The following is a 20,030-nucleotide window of genomic DNA, read 5'->3' as shown; positions in this document are numbered from 1 at the left end:
AGAACTTCTAAATATGAATCGAATAACTAGGTATTATCACCTACCATTTACAAGTATCTTACCTAGAAATCTTTTTTTTGTAGGGAGGAAGGAAGGAGTGTAACTGAACATTTCTCCTTTAAAGTAAATTTACAAAGTTCTGCATATAAACTCTCAACATTTCTAGTTCTGAGAGTTTTATCCATATGTGAAGCATCTACTAACTTTTAGTTCAGTGGAAAGATCTTCTCAAATTTTGAATGCTATTTTTATAAACATTTAAAAATATGAAGATTGAAAATAGATGAACCAAACAAATCCTTTCAATAGCTCATCTTCCATGGCAGCTGACTGGAGAAGGAGTGGAGAATGTGACCTCTTTAAAACCATATGGCTTCATTCTCCTTATCCTACTACTAGCATAGTCTTACATTTATAAAATGCCAAATATCCACATGGGGAGTACAAAATTGATTAATATAAAAACACCAAAGAGCTAGACATTCTAATAACACATACAAAAATAGATGATGTATGGTTTATACTTTTTACTTAGAAATAGTTGTGTTAAGGAACTTTATTTAATAAGAAAGACACTGTTGTCATTTTGATCTAAGATGTAGTGAGAAAAATTTAACTGATAGCCTCTCTTACATATGGAAAGGATTTAGGATTTAATACATAGAATTATTCATTTTATACAGGAAGAGAAACTGGAGTCTCATTTACAAAACCTGTCCACTCTTATGGCACCAACATACAAGAAACTTGCACCTGATGCATATAATAATCAGGTAAGTTTATAAAAAAATCATTGACAATGACTGGAACAGTTTACTTATTAATGATGACCTACCTACTTCCAAAATTACTTTTGAAGCAATGATTTTCCTTTATTTTTCCTCTTCCCAATTAGAGAACCCACAGTGTTCTGTTTCTGGTACATAAGAATTATATCATCCAAAAGAGCATATTTTTGGTCTTTTAATCTGTAAAGATAATGAGCTTTTAAGTCTCACAAGCTGTTCTATCCACTAATCTTGTTTTCATATCTCTTCTGTAATCAGACTTTGGTGGTTAATTAAAATTATGTGGCGCAAACTATAGGTTCTAACCACCTATTAACAGCTTTCACATATATGTCTATATATATTAAGCTGTGAGTGTAGTGCTTTGTAAGTGTACATAGAAATGTCCAAATATGTCAGATTTTGCTGGATTCTCTTCTTTTTAATTGGCCTTGGCTCCATGAACCAACTAAAAACATCCATTTCCTATTTTTTGGGTGTGTTGTAGACTGTACCTATTTGGAAGGCTAGGTGATTTGTTCAGAAATGCTCATAAAGGGGAAAAAAAAACTGTGAAGTCTTCCCTGTCATTATAACATCAACAACAGGAGCATTAAATGGATATAAGCTAGATACCATACTTAGTATATGTTATATATATTAAATATATATATATTTATGTTATAAACTAAATATTTAGTCACTGTGGACATAAAGGTAAGCAATGTAGGGTTTCTGTCTTTAGAGGAGACAGAGATATGTAAAATAGCAATTATAGAATAATATGATAACAGCTGGAATAGAGGTATGCACATTTCTGAAGGAACAAAAAAGTTCTCCCTGAAAGTAGAGAATTAAGAATTAAGGTGACAAATGGCCTTGGAGACTATATAAAAATCTTTGAACTTGACCCTGTACTTAAGAATGCTACCATTGGGGCATTTTAAGTGTGTGCTGGGGGCAGAGGTGGGTGATTTAATTTGTAAAGAACGCTGCATCAAAAACTAATGATGTGCAATTGCAGGGTAGATCTATATTTAATTTCTTGAGGACTCTACACACTTTTTTCCAAAGTGGCAACACCAACTTACATTCCTACCAGCAGTGTAAGAGGGTTCCCCTTTCTCCACATCCTCTCCAACACATACTGTTTACAGTCTTGTTAATTTTAGCCATTCTGACTGGTATAAGGTGGTATCTCAATGTGGTTTTGATTTGAATCTCCCTGATAGCTAGTGATGATGAACATTTTTTTCATGTGTCTGTTAGCCATTTGTATGTCTTCTTTGGAGAAGTGTCTGTTCATGTCTTCTGCCCATTTTTTGACATGATTATGTTTTGTGTGTGTTGACTTTGAGGAGTTCTTTATACATCTTGGGTATCAGCCCTTTGTCTATACTGTCATTTGTAAATATCTTCTCCCATTCCGTGGGTCGTCTCTTTGTTTTGTTGACTGTTTCCTTTGCTGTGCAGAAGCTTTTGATATTGATGAAGTCCCAAAAGTTCATTTTCACTTTTATTTCTTTTGTCTTTGGAGACATATCTTGAAAGAAGTTGCTGTGGCCTATGTTGAAGAGGTTACTGCCTATGTTCTCCTCTAGGATTCTGATGGATTCCTGCCTCATGTTGAGGTCTTTTATCCATTTCAAGTTTATCTTTGTGTATAGTATAAGAGAATGGTTGAGTTTCATTCTTCTACACATAGCTGTCCAATTTTCCCAGCACCATTTACTGAAGAGACTGTCTTTTTTCCACTGTATATGTGTCTATTTTTATCCCAGTGCCATGCTGTCTTGGTGATCACAGTTTTGTAGTTTAAAAAAAAAAAAAAAAAACTAAACTATATGGTGACTGACATGACACAGTAAGAAAAAGAACTAATGAAGTACGATGTGGTGACATAACATAATACAAAAAAGCATAAAATAAATAAATATAGTTCACCCAATAAGCCAAATTAAAATACAACGTCCATGAGCATAAGATTAAATCAGAGAAGTAAGCTAGTGTAGTCATTGAGCAAGAGATGTTAAAGTCCTAAGTTAAAGAGATGGCAGTAGTGATAGAATAAAGAAAATAAAATGTGTGAAATATTTGAGGTAGAACTTACAGAACTTAGTGACCGATTGGATTTGAGGATAAACAAAAGGGAAAGGCTCAGGATTCACCAAATTTCTGGCTTGGACAGATGGTTCTATTTAGTATTTGGAGTCAATGAGGAAAAGTAAGTTTGGGGGCAAAAAGGGGGAAATGATACATTTCATTTTGGACAACTGTGTTTGACATAATTCTGGAATAATTGGATAGAAAATCAGGAGAAAAATCCAAACTAGCACTGTAGATTTGAGACTTGTCAAAATGCAAGTAGTTGAAACTGAATACATAGGAGTGAATACAGTTTTTCAAAGTGGAGGTTATAAAGCGAAGGGGCTACTGATGGCATTCTGGAACACATGGACATTTTAGGAGTGGAAGATGAGAAACCAGTAAAGTAAATGCTGGGGCCAGGCACAATATAGTAAAAGAAGTTAAAGATTTAAGGGAAAGACAGAGACTGATAGATGGAGGAAAGCTGGAAGTGATGAAGGTAGCCAGAGAGGAGTAAACAACAGCAGGGGGTACAGGGAAGTGTGGAGAAGAGTGTATTTAGCAAACAGTTGTCATTTAATGACATTAAAGACTAATGGGATTAGATTAGTTTATGTAGCAGAGACAGATGGGGACACCAGTACTAATTTAATGATTTGGCTACGCTTATTTCAATTATGGACTTTCAACACTTTCCTCAAACCTGAACTCTTTTTTTTTTTAAGTGGGAGCAAAAGAGGCAAATTAAATAATGATGATCTGTTTATAAAGTTGTTTCATGTCACAACTTAGGTTTTTAGAAATGTATATGTTGTCTATGAAAAATATTTTAAATGCTGTTAATAGTAGTTGGAGTAATACTGTTATTTTACAACCTTATCTACTTTGGTAAGTATCACAGAAAAATATATGGGATGCTTTGGTACTGTTGTAAAATAATTCTGAATGAGAAACACAATAGATCAAGCTATAAAAAGAAAATGAGTAAAGTCTATGTTGCTGGATTTCAAGTTTGACCATTTTCTGTTGAATAAATTTTTTTATAGGTGCTATTAATCAAATGGCTTTAGCAGGGAAAGAGGACAGAATAACAAAGCATTAATGTTCTTTTCACTCTACTCCTTTTACTTTTATTATAGATGGTGTCATACACATGTGATTTTCTAAGCATTGATATTCCACCCAGTTACATTATGTTTGGAGTATTTTATGCATTACCTAAACCTAGAGTATCCAAAATACAACAGTACCCCAAATTTTAGTTATAACAAGATGATTAGATATGACTCTTCAGGCGTGTTTCAGTATTTGTATATGAATAAACGTACTGCTAAATGCGCAAAGTTTCATTTAAGCAAGATGAATAAGCTCTAGAGATCTGCTTTGCAACATGTGTACCTACAGTCAACAGTAAGTCAACAGTAATGTATTGGACACTTAAAACTGTTTAACGGTCCATCTCGTGTTATGCATTCTTACCATAAAATATAAATGTGTGCACATCATGGGATACTACTCAGCCATCAAAAAGAATGAAATCTTGCCATTTGCAGTGATGTGAATGGAGCTAGAGTGTATTAGGCTAAGTAAAATAAGTCAGAGAAAGACAAACACCTTATGAGTTCACTCATATATGGAATTTAAAAAACAAAATGGATAAACATATGGAAAGGAAAAAAAGAGAAGCAAACCATAAGAGACTCTTAACTATAGAGAACAAACTGAGGGCTGATGGAAGGAGGTGGGTGGGCAGTGTACTAAATGGGCGATGGGTGTTAAGGAGGGCACTTGTGATGAGCACTGGATGTTATATGTAACATATGTTATATGTAAGTGATGAATCACTAAATTCTACTCCTGAAACCAATTTTACCATCTATGTTAACTACAATTTAAATAAAAAAATTGAAAAGGAAAAAAAAAATTAAAAATTTAAATACATACATATACTCATACATTAAAAAAAAAAATACGTAAAAAAATAGATGTAAGATCTACCTAAATTAAATCAGTCAATAGCTGTGAATGGATAAGGTGTTTTCTGTATTGCATGGTCGTTCCTATTAGTAATGTTCATCCATATGTTTTAATATGGTTTAGAGATCCAAAAAATAGCCTTATGATCTTTCCACACAGTACAGGGGAAGGCCTGTTAAATTTATGGATGCTGTCAAAACCTACCATTTGATTTTTATCTCTTCCCCCAATTGAATATATTATCCTCATTTCTCATCTCTAAATGCTCTTCCCTGGCTTTATTCCTTGATTTTGTAAAGTCTCATTTCTAAAGTTAAACTTCTCATCAGAGAAAAATGTAAGAAAAAAAGAGGAGAAACATCTTTTAAGTACTGAAAGAGAAAAAAACTGTCAACCTAGAAATCTCTCCCAGTAAAAACAACTCTCAAAAGTAAAGGCAAAATCAAGTATATGAAATTCTTGGGCATAAAAATTTGACATTTGACAAAAATGTACAAGACCTGTGCACTGAAAACTACAAACTTTCTGAAATTTAAAAAGACCCAAACTGGAAAGATATACTGTGTTTATGGATCACAGGACTAAATATTTTTTAAGATGTCAGTTTTCCCCAAGTCAATCAATGAATTCAGTACCTTATCTGTCAAAACATTGCCAAGTGTTTTGAAGGAATTGACATTCTAAAATATAGAGAGAGAAATGCAAAGGATTTAGAATAGAGAATTTTCAAAAAGATCAGAATTTGATGATTTCTACTGCCTGATTTTAAGATTACTAAAGATCCATATTTACTAGTAATCAAGATAGTGATATTGGCATATACACACATACCTCCCAACACACCATTATATACCAAAAGATCAGAGTTTTGTGTCACTCCATTGTATTTCTGGATATAAAATATGCAACATTTGGGAGCCTGGGTGGCTCAGTGGGTTAAGCCGCTGCCTTCAGCTCAGGTCATGATCTCAGGGTCCTGGGATCGAGTCCCGCATCGGGCTCTCTGCTCAGCAGGGAGCCTGCTTCTCTCTCTCTCTCTGCCTGCCTCTCTGTCTACTTGTGATTTCTCTCTGTCAAATAAATAAATAAAATCTTTAAAAAAAAAAAAATATGCAACATTTTTTTAAAGTTCTTAATAGCCAAAATACTAAGGAGTCTTTCTGACCTTTTCAGTGCACAGGTCTTACACTTTTTCTCAAATATATGCCTGAGAATTTCAGATGCCTAAGTACATCTCCATTCACACACACGCTTTTATTTTTCAGATTGAATATGAACACAGAGCACCAGAGTGCCGACTGGGTCTGAAGGAAGGCCGGCCATTCTCAGGGGTCACTGCATGTTTGGACTTCTGTGCTCACGCCCACAGGGACTTACACAACATGCAGAATGGCAGCACATTGGTAAGTGTGCTGGTTAGCAGCACATCCTGTGAAATAGTGGAAAGCTGAAAGTTAGTAGCATGTGATTAGAGTAATGTGTTCTCTGCAGGTGTCATTGCACAAATGTTTTCATGAATGAGTTGCTGTTGCAAAGGTAGCCATATTTGGCATATCTAGTACTCTCATACTGGGTTGGCATATTCCTGGAAATCTGTTGACAATCACAGGAAAATCATGGAAATGTTGATGCTAACTAAACCAGTGACTGTGCATTGCCAGCTACCATTAGCTACCAAAAGTTCTTCAAAATTCAGTGTCAGGTATCTGGTAGGTTATAATCAGTATAGTAGAAAGCCATATACAAGCCAAGGCGCCAGTCCACCTTGCAGAGAGAAGTACAAATGAAAAATACATCATCTGTGGCACAGTGACTACTGTAGAAAATTCAAAGTACAAAAGAGCCCACTATAACTACATAGTACAGTGGGTGAAGTGGATTGGGCTGTATAATTGGAGGTTTTGGTAAGTGGAGAAAATGAATATGGGCTGAGGGTAGATAGTGTCCACGGTGTGGCCTTGCATGGAGAGAGAGAAACCAGAGTGGAGATAAAGAATGAAAAAGTTCAAGTGAAGAAATTATAAATTAATCCACCTAGTGAGTCATCAACATGGATATATTAGTGTAGTTGAGAAAGATGACCAAAGAGACTTAAGTTGAAAAATAGAATACAGAGACCAAAGTCATAGTCTAGGGTAGAGAAGAACCCAGAGAGGTGGTAAGCTATAGTGGAAGTAATTCACGGAACCTGGTATGAAGTTTTGGAGAGGCAGAAAAGGTATTGGTTTAATGGTTTAAAGCAGAGGTCAGAAGGGTTTTTTTATTAAAGGAAAGATGGTAAATATTCTAGGCTTACATAGTATCTTAGACCACATTCTTTATTTTGTTTTGTTTTGTTTTTTTAATTAAAAATGCAAAAAAAACCATTCAGTTCACTGGCCATGTAGAAACTGTCTCTGAGACAGTTTGGCTTGCAGACTTCTGACCCAGGAGGACCAACAATGAGGCTTATCATCCACAATATCTAAAATCATCATTAATCATGTGTTGAACACTTGCTTACTATTAGAAGGCTAGGCTAGATTTGGGGAAAAATAAATGATAATCAGAGCCATAATAGGTCTAAACATAGCCATGTTTCACTCTAGCAAGGTGATGGAGAGAAGACAGATGATAAGGGTTCCACATAAAGGGGACTTTGCGTCTAATAGGTCACGGTTTTCATGAGGTAGAAAGGAAAGCAACACGAGGTAAGAAGAATGGAATAGGGACAAATGTGAGAAAAGGTGGCAGGTGCTCAAAAGATGTGGATTTGAAAGACTTTTATGTACAGGAAGTGAAAAACTCGTTTTAGTCCCATCTCATGTTGAATTTATCTTTCAAGTTAAGTCTGTTCTGCTCACATTCCTTTCAAGAGTATCTTCCAGTAATTTTATTTTACCTGCACTTTAAATAACTATGATCACATTGTTTTCTGCATCAGTCAAAAACACGAACTACTAAAAGCTAGTATGTTACAGCAAGATACTAATCTCTCATCAACACCAATAGGATTGTGGCTAACAAAAGAGAAAAGGTACAATTAAATTAGCAAAGCAAGAGAAATAGACTTTTCCCCTTTTTGGAACAGCCCCTCGTATGGTACGACAGCTTAGAAGAGAAACAAGAGAGGAACGATAGTAAGTTAGTCTTAACGAGTACAGAGACGGAATGAAGAGGAAGATAGACACAGTGTCGAGTTATATATTCTCTATAGCAACTACATCCTCAATTTCACATTATTTATTTTTTTAAAGACTCTGTTTACTTATTTGAGAGAGAATGAGAGATTGACAGCATAAGAGGGGAGAGGTCAGAGGGAGAAGCAGACTCCCCACCAAACAGGGAGCCTGATGTGGGACTTGATGCCAGGACTCCAGGATCCTGACCTGAGCTGGAGGCAGTTGCTTAACCAACGGAGCCACCTAGGGGACCCAGTTTTACATTATTTAGATTTCACTTTGGTATTTTGTGGAAATTTCTTAAGCACAATGAAGGAGAGTTAAGAGTCTGGTGTGGGGGAAGATGTGAAATGTCTTTGTGTACAGAAGTATGAGATTAGGTGACTGATAACTAGCAAAACAGGAAATCATTTGGTGGAAGAAACTTATAGCCTCTTCTTAAAGAGGTTTCACATCTCTTAACATTTATGTTTCAAGTGTGAAAGGTGGGAGATTGCTTCATTTTGGTTCTTCCTAGAATCAGAAATATATGTGAAGAAGAAAGTCACCATGGGCAACAGTTCCTGATGGACTCAAAAAAAGAAAAGGGGAAAAAAAAAGTTAACGTGGACTGTCTTTTCCCTGTACCATTTTAATGGCACCTCCCTTAAGAACAGATAGACGTGATTCATGGTAATATGCCTGTCACTGATCTGGTCCAGGAGACCACCACCACAAATCTAAATACTGACAGGGGGAAAGTTACACACACACACACACACACACACACACACACATTTCTTTTGGACTGAAACTGAGTACTGTCTTATTTCCCTACAGGTATGCACCCTCACTAGAGAAGACAATCGAGAAATCGGAGGAAAACCTGAGGATGAGCAGCTGCATGTTCTGCCTCTCTACAAAGTCTCTGATGTGGATGAGTTTGGGAGTGTGGAAGCTCAAGAGAAGAAGAAACAAAATGGTGCGATTCAGGTGCTGAGTTCTTTTCGGCGGAAAGTCAGGATGTTAGCGGAACCAGTCAAGACATGCCGACAAAGGAAACTAGAAGCCAAGAAAGCTGCAGCTGAAAAGCTTTCCTCTCTGGAGAACAGCGCAAATAAGAATGAAAAGGAAAAGTCAGCCTCATCTCGTACAAAACAGACTGAAAATGCAAGCCAGGCTAAACAGTTGGCAGGTAACTTTAATGTAAAGCATTGTGCATCTGTGTTATCTGAAACTTACATTAAAAATGAGTATCGGGAGGTTGGGGTACCAGGTGGTGGGTATTATAGAGGGCACGGCTTGCATGGAGCACTGGGTATGGTGAAAAAATAATGAATACTGTTTTTCTGAAAGTAAATTGGAAAAAAAAAATGAGTATCGGTTATTTCAGATGATTATATTCAATCATGGTCTTAGTTTTGTACCAAAATCTTCTCTGAAGTCCCAAGGACCAGGCTTTGCTCTTGGAGATGATAATGAGATACGGCACTCTTAACCCCAGCTTAATGGAGAAGTTTGGGTTCTGTTCTATAATAGATGGCAGTTTTATGATAGGCAGGTAATATAGTGAAATTAGGGTTAATCTAGCAGTGACAGGAGGGCAGATTAGAGGCTGAGGAGCTATGAGTTTGGAGATTGATGCAATAAACCAAGAAAAAAGCTTGAGTTTGGGTGGTAGCAATGAAGATACAGCAAAAATGATGGAAGTAAATACTCCTAAAATGATTCTCAATTCATGGATGACCAAACACTGGAACAAAGACAAAAGAAAAATTTAAGATTGATTTCAACATTTTAAGCCTAGGTAACTAAAACAGTACTATTTGTTGAAATAAGAACTTTGAAAATGGGAATTATGGGGAAGGGGCAGGAGAAGATTGTCAAAGCCCCTTGCTTTTGTCTTCAATTAATTTCTACAAAACGCCATACCATGTAATATCCATATCCACATCTTACAGATGGCATTAGCCTGGCATTAACAAAAGAAAAAGGCTTATTTTTTAAGTTTAGTCTACTAGTTTGCTTAGAGCCAACTATCTTCACCAAGTCAAATTCCCCTACCAATTCATCTCAAAACGTAGAGAAACTAAGTAATTTAGAATAATATGCTAAAGATGCTCAACAAAAATGTGTTGATTGGCTGACTTACACTAAGAGAAGTGAGGAGAAGGGAGTTCGGGGAAATTGGAAGGGGAGGTAAACCATGAGAGACTACGGACTCTGAAAAACAATCTGAGGGGTTTGAATTGGTGGGTGGGTGGGAGGTTGGGGGAACCAGGTGGTGGGTACTAGAGAGGGCACGGATTGCATGGAGCACTGGGTGCGGTACAAAAATAATGAATACTGTTATGCCAAAAATAAATAAAAAATAAATTTAAAAAATAATAATAAAGGCATCTCGTGACAAAAAAAAGAGAGAGAGAGAGAAGTAAATCCTATTCACTCCTTAATCTCTCCTTTAAGTGAGCTGCAAAGTATAATCAGAACTCTGCCTCCAGTCTTTTCTAACTGGTCTCTGTAATAATCATTTCAATGCTTAGGATTGCCATTACAGCTCCATTTATTTGTTCTGTTCTTCTATATAGATTTTTAAGCGAGGTCATGAAACAGACATATGACAAAATTTTCACTTACAAAGCTGAAAATTACTTTAAAGTTTTATTGACAACTCTGTAGATAGGATTTGCCAATTATATAAGATATGCTTGGGGTATTTAAATGAATGTCATTCTTTTTCTAATAGCATTGCTGAACAAATGTGTCTTCTGTAACAAATTTTATGCTACTTCCAACTATTAAACAAATTTTATTGCACACCAGGCAATGGAGAAATAAAGTAAAATAAGACCTGGGCCCTTCCTTCAAGGAACTCCTTTGCACCAGCGGGAGAAGAGAGCTAAAAATGCTAATTACCATACATTATGACGCATTTTTCTATCTCACTGATGTCTGCAGTGGGTATTATACATGCACTAGGAGATGAGGTCAGATCAGGCTTCCTTGAGGAAGGGAGGACTATGCCCAGGAAGGGCAGGGAGATGGGATGGAGGGAGATGGGCACTTCAGGGAGAGTGTGGTATCGTTAGATGCACAGAAGCTCCAGAAAACATGGTGCTCTCAGTGAAACAGCTTGTGGATGTTTGTGACATTTTTCCTCACTTACCAAATTGTAGTGTTGTAGAGATCTGCTGTTTTATCTAATGCTTTAGACAAAAAATTACACCAGACAATGATCAGAACCCTGACTTTGCTCTTATCCTTGTTTAATGGGTATTGCATAATATTAGCGGGGTTCTCCAATCCATTTAAGCACCCTTGCTAGCTCCTGTAAAATAATAACTGGACACGTGTGTGTTTCTCCTCTCCTGTCCACAGAGCTTTTGCGACTTTCAGGACCAGTCATGCAGCAGCCCCAGCAGCCCCCGCCCCCGCCGCTGCAGAAGCAACCTCCACAGCCACAGAAGCAGCCACCCCAGCACCCACCCCAGCATCACCCAGTGACGAATAACCCTCAGTCAGAGCCTGTCAACTCCTACTCTTCCTCTGGATCTGCCAGCCTCTACATCAGACGGCCCAATCCGGTGATCCAGGCTTACCCGAGCTCTTCACACACTTCAGATGTGTATGGGAGTGCCAGCCCTATGAACCTCTATTCCACACCATCCCAAGCTACAGGTTCATATTTGAATTCTTCTAATCCCATGAATCCCTACACCGGGCTTCTCAACCAGAATAACCAATATCCATCCTATCAGTGCAATGGAAATGTATCAGTGGATAACTGCTCCCCGTATCTGGGTTCCTATTCTCCACAGCCTCAACCCATGGATCTATACAGGTATCCAAACCAAGACCCTCTCTCTAAACTAAATTTACCACCCATCCATACACTTTACCAGCCGAGGTTTGGAAATAGCCAGAATTTTTCTTCTAAGTACTTAGGTTATGGAAACCAAACTATGCAGGGAGATGCCTTCAGCAGTTGTACCCTTAAAACAAATGTACACCATGTAGGGACATTTACTCCTTATTCCACTCATGAGATGGATGGCCACTTCATGGGAGCTGCCTCTAGATTACCACCCAGTGTGAGCAATCCAAACATAGACTATAAGAATGGTGAACATCCCCCATCTTCGCATATAATCCATAACTACGGTGCCGCTCCAGGCATGTTCAACAGCTCTCTCCATGCCCTGCACCTCCAAAACAAGGAAAATGACATGCTTGCCCACACAGCTAATGGGTTCTCTAAGATGCTTCCAGGTCTTAGCCATGATAGAACCGCTTCTGTCCAAGAAGGCTTACACAAGCTACAGGAGGCTGGTAACCAGGAAAAGCAGCCATCTGCCACCGAGGACAATGATGAAGTCTGGTCAGACAGTGAGCAGAGCTTTCTAGATCCTGACATTGGGGGAGTGGCTGTGGCTCCAACTCACGGGTCAATTCTCATTGAGTGTGCCAAGCGCGAGCTTCACGCCACCACCCCTTTAAAGAATCCCAATAGGAATCACCCCACCAGGATCTCGCTTGTCTTTTACCAGCATAAGAGCATGAATGAGCCAAAACATGGCTTGGCTCTCTGGGAAGCCAAAATGGCTGAAAAAGCCCGAGAGAAAGAGGAAGAGTGTGAGAAGTATGGCCCGGACTATGTGCCTCAGAAAACCCACGGCAAAAAAGTGAAACGGGAGCCCACTGAGCCGCATGAACCTTCCGAGCCCACGTACCTGCGCTTTATCAAGTCCCTTGCTGAAAGGACCATGTCCATGACCACAGACTCCACAGTAACTACATCTCCATATGCCTTCACTCGGGTCACAGGGCCTTACAACAGATACATATGATGTCACCCCTTGTGGTGGGTACCTCATTTGAAAAGACCACAACCAACCTGTCTGTAGTATAGTTCTCTATGACGGGGGCAGTGGGGAAAGGATACAGGATTTATGACAAATGTGGTAGGAGGAACCTCAGCTCACCAGCAAAAGAAGAGGTCATCCTACCATAGCACTTAATTTCCACTGACTCCTAAGTGGTCGCAGATGGCATCTAGGCAAAAAGACCAAAGCATTCTATGCAAAAAGAAGGTGGGGAAGAAAGTGTTCCACAATTTACATTTTTAAACACTGGTTCTATTATTGGACGAGATGATATGTAAATGTGATTTTTTTCCCCCTTAGAACTCTACACATCTGTGACCACTTTTAATAATACCAAGTTTGCATAGTCATGGAACACAAGTCAAACAAGTACTGTAGTATTACAGTGGCAGGAATTTTAAAATACCATCTGGTGCTGAATATACAATGTACTGAAATACTGGAATTATGGCTTTTTAACATGCAGTTTTTACTGTAATCTTAACTTTTATTTATCAAAATAGCTACAGGAAGCATAAATAGAGAGCAAAACACTGAATTTGTTCAGATGTTCTAAGAAATGGTGCTAAGAAAATGGTGTCTTTAACAATTGAAAATTTAATGCCTTTATATCATCAAGATGCTATCAGTGTCCTCCAATGCCCTTGAATAATAGGGGTACCTTTTCATTCAAGTTTTTAGCATAATTACCTATTCTTACATGAGGTTTTTTTTTTTTTTTTAAATGTGGACATTTAAAGGCCTCTGGATTTTGCTCATCCAGTGAAGTCCTTGTAGGACAATAAACGTACATATGTACATATATGTATACACATATGTATATGTGCACACACGTATATGTATAAATATTTTAAATGGTGTTTTAGAAGCACTTTGTCTACCTAAGCTTTGACAACTTGAACAATGCTAAGGTACTGAGACGTTTAAAAAAAAAAAAGTTTACTTTCATTTTAGAATGCAAAGTTGATTTTTTTTTTTTTAAGGAAACAAGGAAAGCTTTTAAAATATTTTTGCTTTTAGCCATGCATCTGCTGATGAGCAATGTGTCCATTTTTAATACAGCCAGTTAAATCCTCAACGGGGCTTACTGGATTCAAGGGAATACATTAATCCACAACACATGTTTTCTGGTGCTCATCTCACATGCTATACTGTAAAACAGTTTTATAAAACATTGTATGACAAGTTCATTGCTCAAATATGTAGTTTTAGGAATTTCTCTTAACTGCAGGTAATTATTAACGACATGCTACAGATTTAACAAAGCTAGTTCACTTAAGCTGATGTTATTTTATGGATCTGTACGCTCTTCAGCAAACCGAATGGCAGTCTGCTTTTGTGTTGATAATTGTATATTGTGATGTTGTCATTTCTTAGCTGAAGTGTCCTCTTTTCCAGGAAGATTGAGCAGACTGATGCCTGCATAAGATGAATAAACAGGGTTAGTTCCATGTGAATCTGTTAATTAAAAAGAAAAAAACGGGCAGCTGGTTTGCTGTGGTGGTTTTAAATCATTAATTTGTATAAAGAAGAAGTGAAAGAGATGTATAGTAAGTAAATTAAATTGTAAACAAAACTTTTTTAACGCAATGCTTTAGTATTTTAGTACTGTAAAAAAATTTAAATATATACATATATATGTGTATATATATATATATATATATATATATGGATCTGAAGCAGAATTCACATCATGATGGTGCTACTCAGCCTGCTACAAATATATCATAATGTGAGCTAAGAATTCATTAAAGGTTTGAGTGATGTTCCTACTTGTCATATACCTCAACACTAGTTTGGCAATAGGATATTGAACTGAGAGTGAAAGCTTAGAGCATCATGTACCATCATTTTTTTTCCAAGTCTTTTTATTATTGTTATTATTATTATTATTAAAAAAGCATACCTGTTTTTCAATACTTGATTTCTTAGCAAGTATAACTTGAACTTCAACCTTTTTGTTCTAAAAATTCAGGGATATTTCAGCTCATGTTCTCCTTATGCCAACATGTCACCTGTGTTTATGTAAAATTGTTGTAGGTTAATAAATATATTCTTTTTTCAGGGATTTAACCCTTTTACTTTGAATCCCTCCTATTTTACTTGTATATGTCCTGATGTAACTAAAACTAATTTTGTAAAAATCTGTTGGCTCTTTTTATTGTAAAGAAAAGCATTTTAAAAGTTTGGGGAAATCTTTTGACTGTTTCAAGCAGGAAAAAAAAAATTACATGAAAATAGAATGCACTGAGTTGATAAAGGGAAGATGGTAAGGCAGGAGTTTGGCAAGTGGCCGTTGGCTAGAGTCTCTTGACACTCTTCAGAGTTTTTGATCCCGCAGCCAATACAGTAGAGGGCCACAATGACTTCCCTCCACAGGCAGAACACATAAGGGTGTGGCGTGCAATCGACTGTACAGTTACATTTTGGTCTGAGTACATTTGTGCTTACTGACATTTCAAATAAATTCTTAAATGAGGCCTTTGAGTTTTACTGGTCAAGTCTTTATAACATGACTTTCGATTTTTTAAAAAATCGCCCCACAGTCCTTGGCTGTGACCAATTTACAGACATTTCAAAAACGTCTGCTTTGCGTATGTCAAACCACATGATTTAAATATTTTGCATATACCGTGTATCTGACCCCAGATACTTGGCTACTACAGGCACATCTGTTGGTTTTGAGTCAGCCATCCCTCTATGAATATTTGGTTTCTGTGTCACCCACTGTCATTTGTCAAACTGCTGGCCAATGAGCAAGAAGTGTAGTTTGGGGTTTGCTTTGGAGAGAGGTAGGGAGGGAGGGAGGGAGGGAGGAGGAGAGGAAATGAAGTGGCATATTGTAAATATCAGATCTATAATTGTAAATATCAAACCTGCCTCAGTTAGAATGAATGGAAGCAGATCTACAATTTGCTTATATAGGAATATCAGGTTAACTATATAGCCATACTTGAAAATGCTTCTGAGTGGTGTCAACTTTACTTGAATGAATTTTTCATCTTGATTGACGCACAGTGGTGTACAGTTCACTTCTCAAGCTAGTGGTTAACTTGTGTAGGAAATTTTTGCAGTTTGACACTAAGATAATGAACTCTGTGTGCATTTTTCTGTGCTTTTTTTAAAACTTAGTTTCATTTCATTTTCATGTTTGGTTTGTCTATAAAACCTGAGGATGGTTATAAATACTGTAAGTATTGTAATGTTATGAATGCAGGTTATTTGAAAAGCGTTTATTATTATATCATTCCTGATAACGCTATGTGAGTGTTTTTAATAAAATTTATATTTATTTAATGCACTCTAAGTACTGTCTTGTTGAAGTTTCTGTTCACTGCCTGAACCACTACTACTTCAATGAGGCCAAAGGGAATGAAAAGAAATTGCTTTTTAAAGATACTTTTTAGATGGTTATTTGTTAAACTGTACCTAAAGTAATATCTGGATAACTAAAGCCAAAATTTATCTCTAGTGGAATAGCCTATATACATTCAACTTTTTTCCCGCCAGCTCCCTTTAGCTTGTGCACTCTGTGTGTGTGTAGCCAGTACTAGGGATGGAGCAACAGCACTTCTGCCAACCTTACACGGTTGTCTCTTCTGGTGTGTGGCCTGTGAAGGCTTCTCGAGATGCAGCAGGTTCACGGAGCTGAGCTCACAGTGGCTTCGATCTGAGACCAGCCCAGTTCTCGGACTCCTCCCCCTCTTCACATCCACTCTTCTCAAGGAAGATTCGTCTTCCTACGTATCTGAAAGGCAGTATCTGAAAGGCAGGCGGTGTTAGGCAAGTGGGGTGGGGAGAGGTGGCCCAGGAGGCACCAGACAAACGTGCCAGTCCTCATCCCTGCCACGTGGCTTCCGGGAGCCGCAAGTTAGCTTGTCCTCCTCTCCTCCCCTTGGTCAGCCCTCACACAGCACCAGTGTGTTTCCCACCATCAGTGGGAAACACTTTTTAGAAACATGAGCTACTAAACATTGATGACAATTACATGAGTCTTCCTACAATTACAGGAGCCTTCGAACGTAACCCCTGCCACTTCCTGCCACTTCCCTCCCACCCAGAGCCACCACCACATTCCTCCCCACTCCCCACCAGTCCTTCCTAAACTGCCAGAGAACTCAAGGGAATTCCCTTTCCCCATATTTCTATTTGAATTCAACTTGGGCCAACTTTGGGGGGAGGGGGTTGTTTTGTTTTGTTCTGTTTTGTTGAAGATTCTGTTTTAAAGAACTCTCTCCACCCAACAAGGGGCTGAAATTTATAACCCTGAGATCAAGAGTTGCATGCTCCCTGACTAAGCCAACCAGGAACCACCCCCTGCCCCCATGTGATTTGACTTAAATAGTTATTCCTGAGCGGAGAAATGACTGCCCTATGATGTAACCTTTGAGTTTGACTGGTGATTCCTCCAGCATTTAGCTCAAAGCCAGGATATTAAGAGAAGAAGCAATGTTGCTGTTAAAAAGCAGTAATCCAGTGACTGGATTTTTTTTTTTTTTAATAATTTCAATTCTCGGGGGATATTGTCAACCTTCATTTCACCATCTATCCTCTGGACGAACCTTGAGAACCTCCCACATTTCAAATTTTGCTAGTCATTTCCCAGGGTGAGGGAAATTTGAGAATCTATGAGCTCAAAAGTTTCTCTTGCTATAGGGCGCCATCCCGCCCTGGGCTGCAGGGGCTGGTGATGCTGTAAAATGAAGGTGGAGGCAGACTTGCTGCTTTGGAGCCTGCAGGTGAACTTGAATGGGAGAGAAAGCTGGAAATAACAATGAGCCAGCACTCGTGAATCTCTCCCTGCCCCTTGCCTCCTCTGCAAATACTGTCAAGAATGAACCTCTACGGGCAGGCAGACAGGCACACAGCTGCCCTTCCCACCGGGGCGCTTCTTCCTGGACTCAGTCTCTTCAGCTGGTTTGTCATTACCCTCTCCCCTGTTTGGGGTAATTCTAGCTTAGCTGTGACCCCTTTCTGACGCTCTGATTCTGGACTCCATCACCTGTGTGACAACTAGACTCTGCAAGGAAAGGCCTTATTTATGATGGACCTTCTCCTCAAGCTGCTGAGAATTTTAAATTGGTTTTGTTGGGCTGGAGGGCATCTGGAGTTGAGGATACAGAAAAAAAGGACGGCCAGGGGAGCATCTTTTCTTCCCACAATCAATACGAGGGGAGAGTACTTGCTGGGTGAAGACACTTGCTCACGAACCAGTCACTGGACTCACCACGGAGGGCTCAAGGTGCTCTCTCCCCGCCTTCCTCCTTCCCCTGGGAGCACACTCTCTAGCTGTTAGAGTTCACAAAAGCGGCTTAGAAAAGAATTCGCAGCAATTAGAGATTGCTTCAGTGTTACCAGCACTCTTCAGTTTCAAAGAACAAAGATACTTTTGTTTCCATATATTGGCGGCCACCTGCCTACACTTCCCTCTCTTACCCAGAAATTTCTCACAAATCCTATGTTTGTCTAGTCCAACACACTCCTGAAAGGATCAGTTATTTTTCCCAGAAACACACTCAACAAATATGCTTTCTTTGGGACTTCCTTTTATACTGTTTCAAAAGGAATTTCTCTACCCAATTTGACATTTTACTCTCTAACCAATTCTTAATTCAAACTGAAATGAGATTTCTGCTTGGGTAGTAAGAATAAAATAGTTACATAAAGACACTCTATTTCTTCCTTACCCCCATAAGAATGAATCCACAGCATTTAAACCACTAATTTAAGAATTTGTGGGCATATTCACCGAGCACTTGCTTTTATTCCTTACACAGACTAGTCACATTAATAGAAATCTGGGTATTGTTGCTTGAAACTTAAGATGTCTGTGGTGCCCTAACCCTTCCCTTATGGGTAGCTTTTGATATGGCTCTAAAGAATACAATGAAGTACAAGTAACAGCATAGTAGAAGGGACCTGGTTTGGGATTCGGCCTTGCATTTTCACTAGTTGTTTGCCATTAAGCCTCATCTGGAAAAATGGGTAAAATAATACATCCCTCACGGAAATGTGACGAGGATTAATGAGAATGTAAAGCTGTAAGCACAAACTAGAATAAACAGCCATTCTCACAAACTTTTACATCTCCCTCCCTCTCCTTTGCTTACTGCTAGAAGATTCAGTCCACTGAGCATACATCAGTGCTCACGTAGCAGAATCCTGCTGCTTCACTCCTTTCTCCCTAAGGATGGGAGCCCAAATTACCTCACCTGACAAAATGGGTTTAGGTAACGGTATAAAGCCTCTTGATGAAGCATCGCTAGAACCTCAAAGCTAGAGAGACAGTGGCAAATGAGGAAATAATCCCCTGTCTGGTAATCTCATTAAGACTCACACTGCTTTTCATATAAATTAACGATCCTCCAGTTATTGTGACTCCTATAGTTGAAATGATGTCACAATTTTTAATACACCAAATACATAAAGACAATAAATAAATAAATAAATAAACCTCCAAACAACTTAAGCATTAACAGAAAAGAGGGGCACCTGGGAGGCTCAGTTAGTTCAGCATCTGCCTTGGGCTTGGGTCATGATCCCAAGGTTCTGGGATTGAGCCCCGTTTGGGCTCCCTGCTCAGCAGGGAGTCTGCTTCTGCTTCTGCACCTCCCCCTGTTCATTCTCCCTCTCCCTCTTTCTTTCTCAAATAAATTTTACAAACCTTAAAAAAAAATAGTTAAGAGAGAAGAAAAGAAAAACCAACCAGAGAAAAAAATAAACTAAGGAAACTATAGTATTTTAATTTCTATTATTTATGTTCCATGATATCAATGTTTATAATATCGATGTTTCAAATATGCATATTACAAAATATTTTTAAGGCAGAGTATGCTACAATGGAAGGGAGACACTGGCTGTTTTAAATATTGTATTTCACTAACTTTAAGTAGGGGCAACCTGCAAACCTCGTTGAGTCTTTATGGCCACATTTTCTTTTTAATCAGACAGCTCAGTATTAAGAATAGGTATTTGAGTTTTCTCCATACAGTTTCCCTCCCCAAAACTTTTCATCCATTTTACCCCCTCTCCCTTAAGTAGGGGGCCAAGAAAAGCTCTGGGAAAACTTGTTGCCAGACTGATTAACAAACAACCAAACAAAAGCACATAAAAGACAAACCAAAAAAACTCATTAAATAATTTATGAAGGAAGCAGGTCCTCACTTGGAACACAC

General features: G+C 38.3%; 1 protein-coding gene across 1 annotated transcript in view; it reads left to right on the top strand.

Annotated features, from left to right (window-relative positions):
- The window catches only part of TET2 (tet methylcytosine dioxygenase 2), a 138,882-nt gene extending 122,720 nt beyond the window's left edge, over nucleotides 1–16,162 (top strand). Inside the window, exons 8-11 of the mRNA XM_044224364.1 lie at nucleotides 684–773; nucleotides 6,098–6,235; nucleotides 8,813–9,167; nucleotides 11,351–16,162. Coding sequence (XP_044080299.1) covers nucleotides 684–773; nucleotides 6,098–6,235; nucleotides 8,813–9,167; nucleotides 11,351–12,819 — 2,052 coding nt within the window. The 3' untranslated portion in view covers nucleotides 12,820–16,162. The remainder of the gene's footprint in view (nucleotides 1–683; nucleotides 774–6,097; nucleotides 6,236–8,812; nucleotides 9,168–11,350) is intronic.
- Nucleotides 16,163–20,030: the final 3,868 nt, after the last annotated feature.

The sequence above is a fragment of the Neovison vison genome, chromosome 11 (assembly GCF_020171115.1).
Source record: "Neovison vison isolate M4711 chromosome 11, ASM_NN_V1, whole genome shotgun sequence".
Taxonomy (NCBI): Eukaryota; Metazoa; Chordata; class Mammalia; order Carnivora; family Mustelidae; genus Neogale; species Neogale vison.
This window is presented reverse-complemented; position numbering and strand designations above follow the sequence as displayed.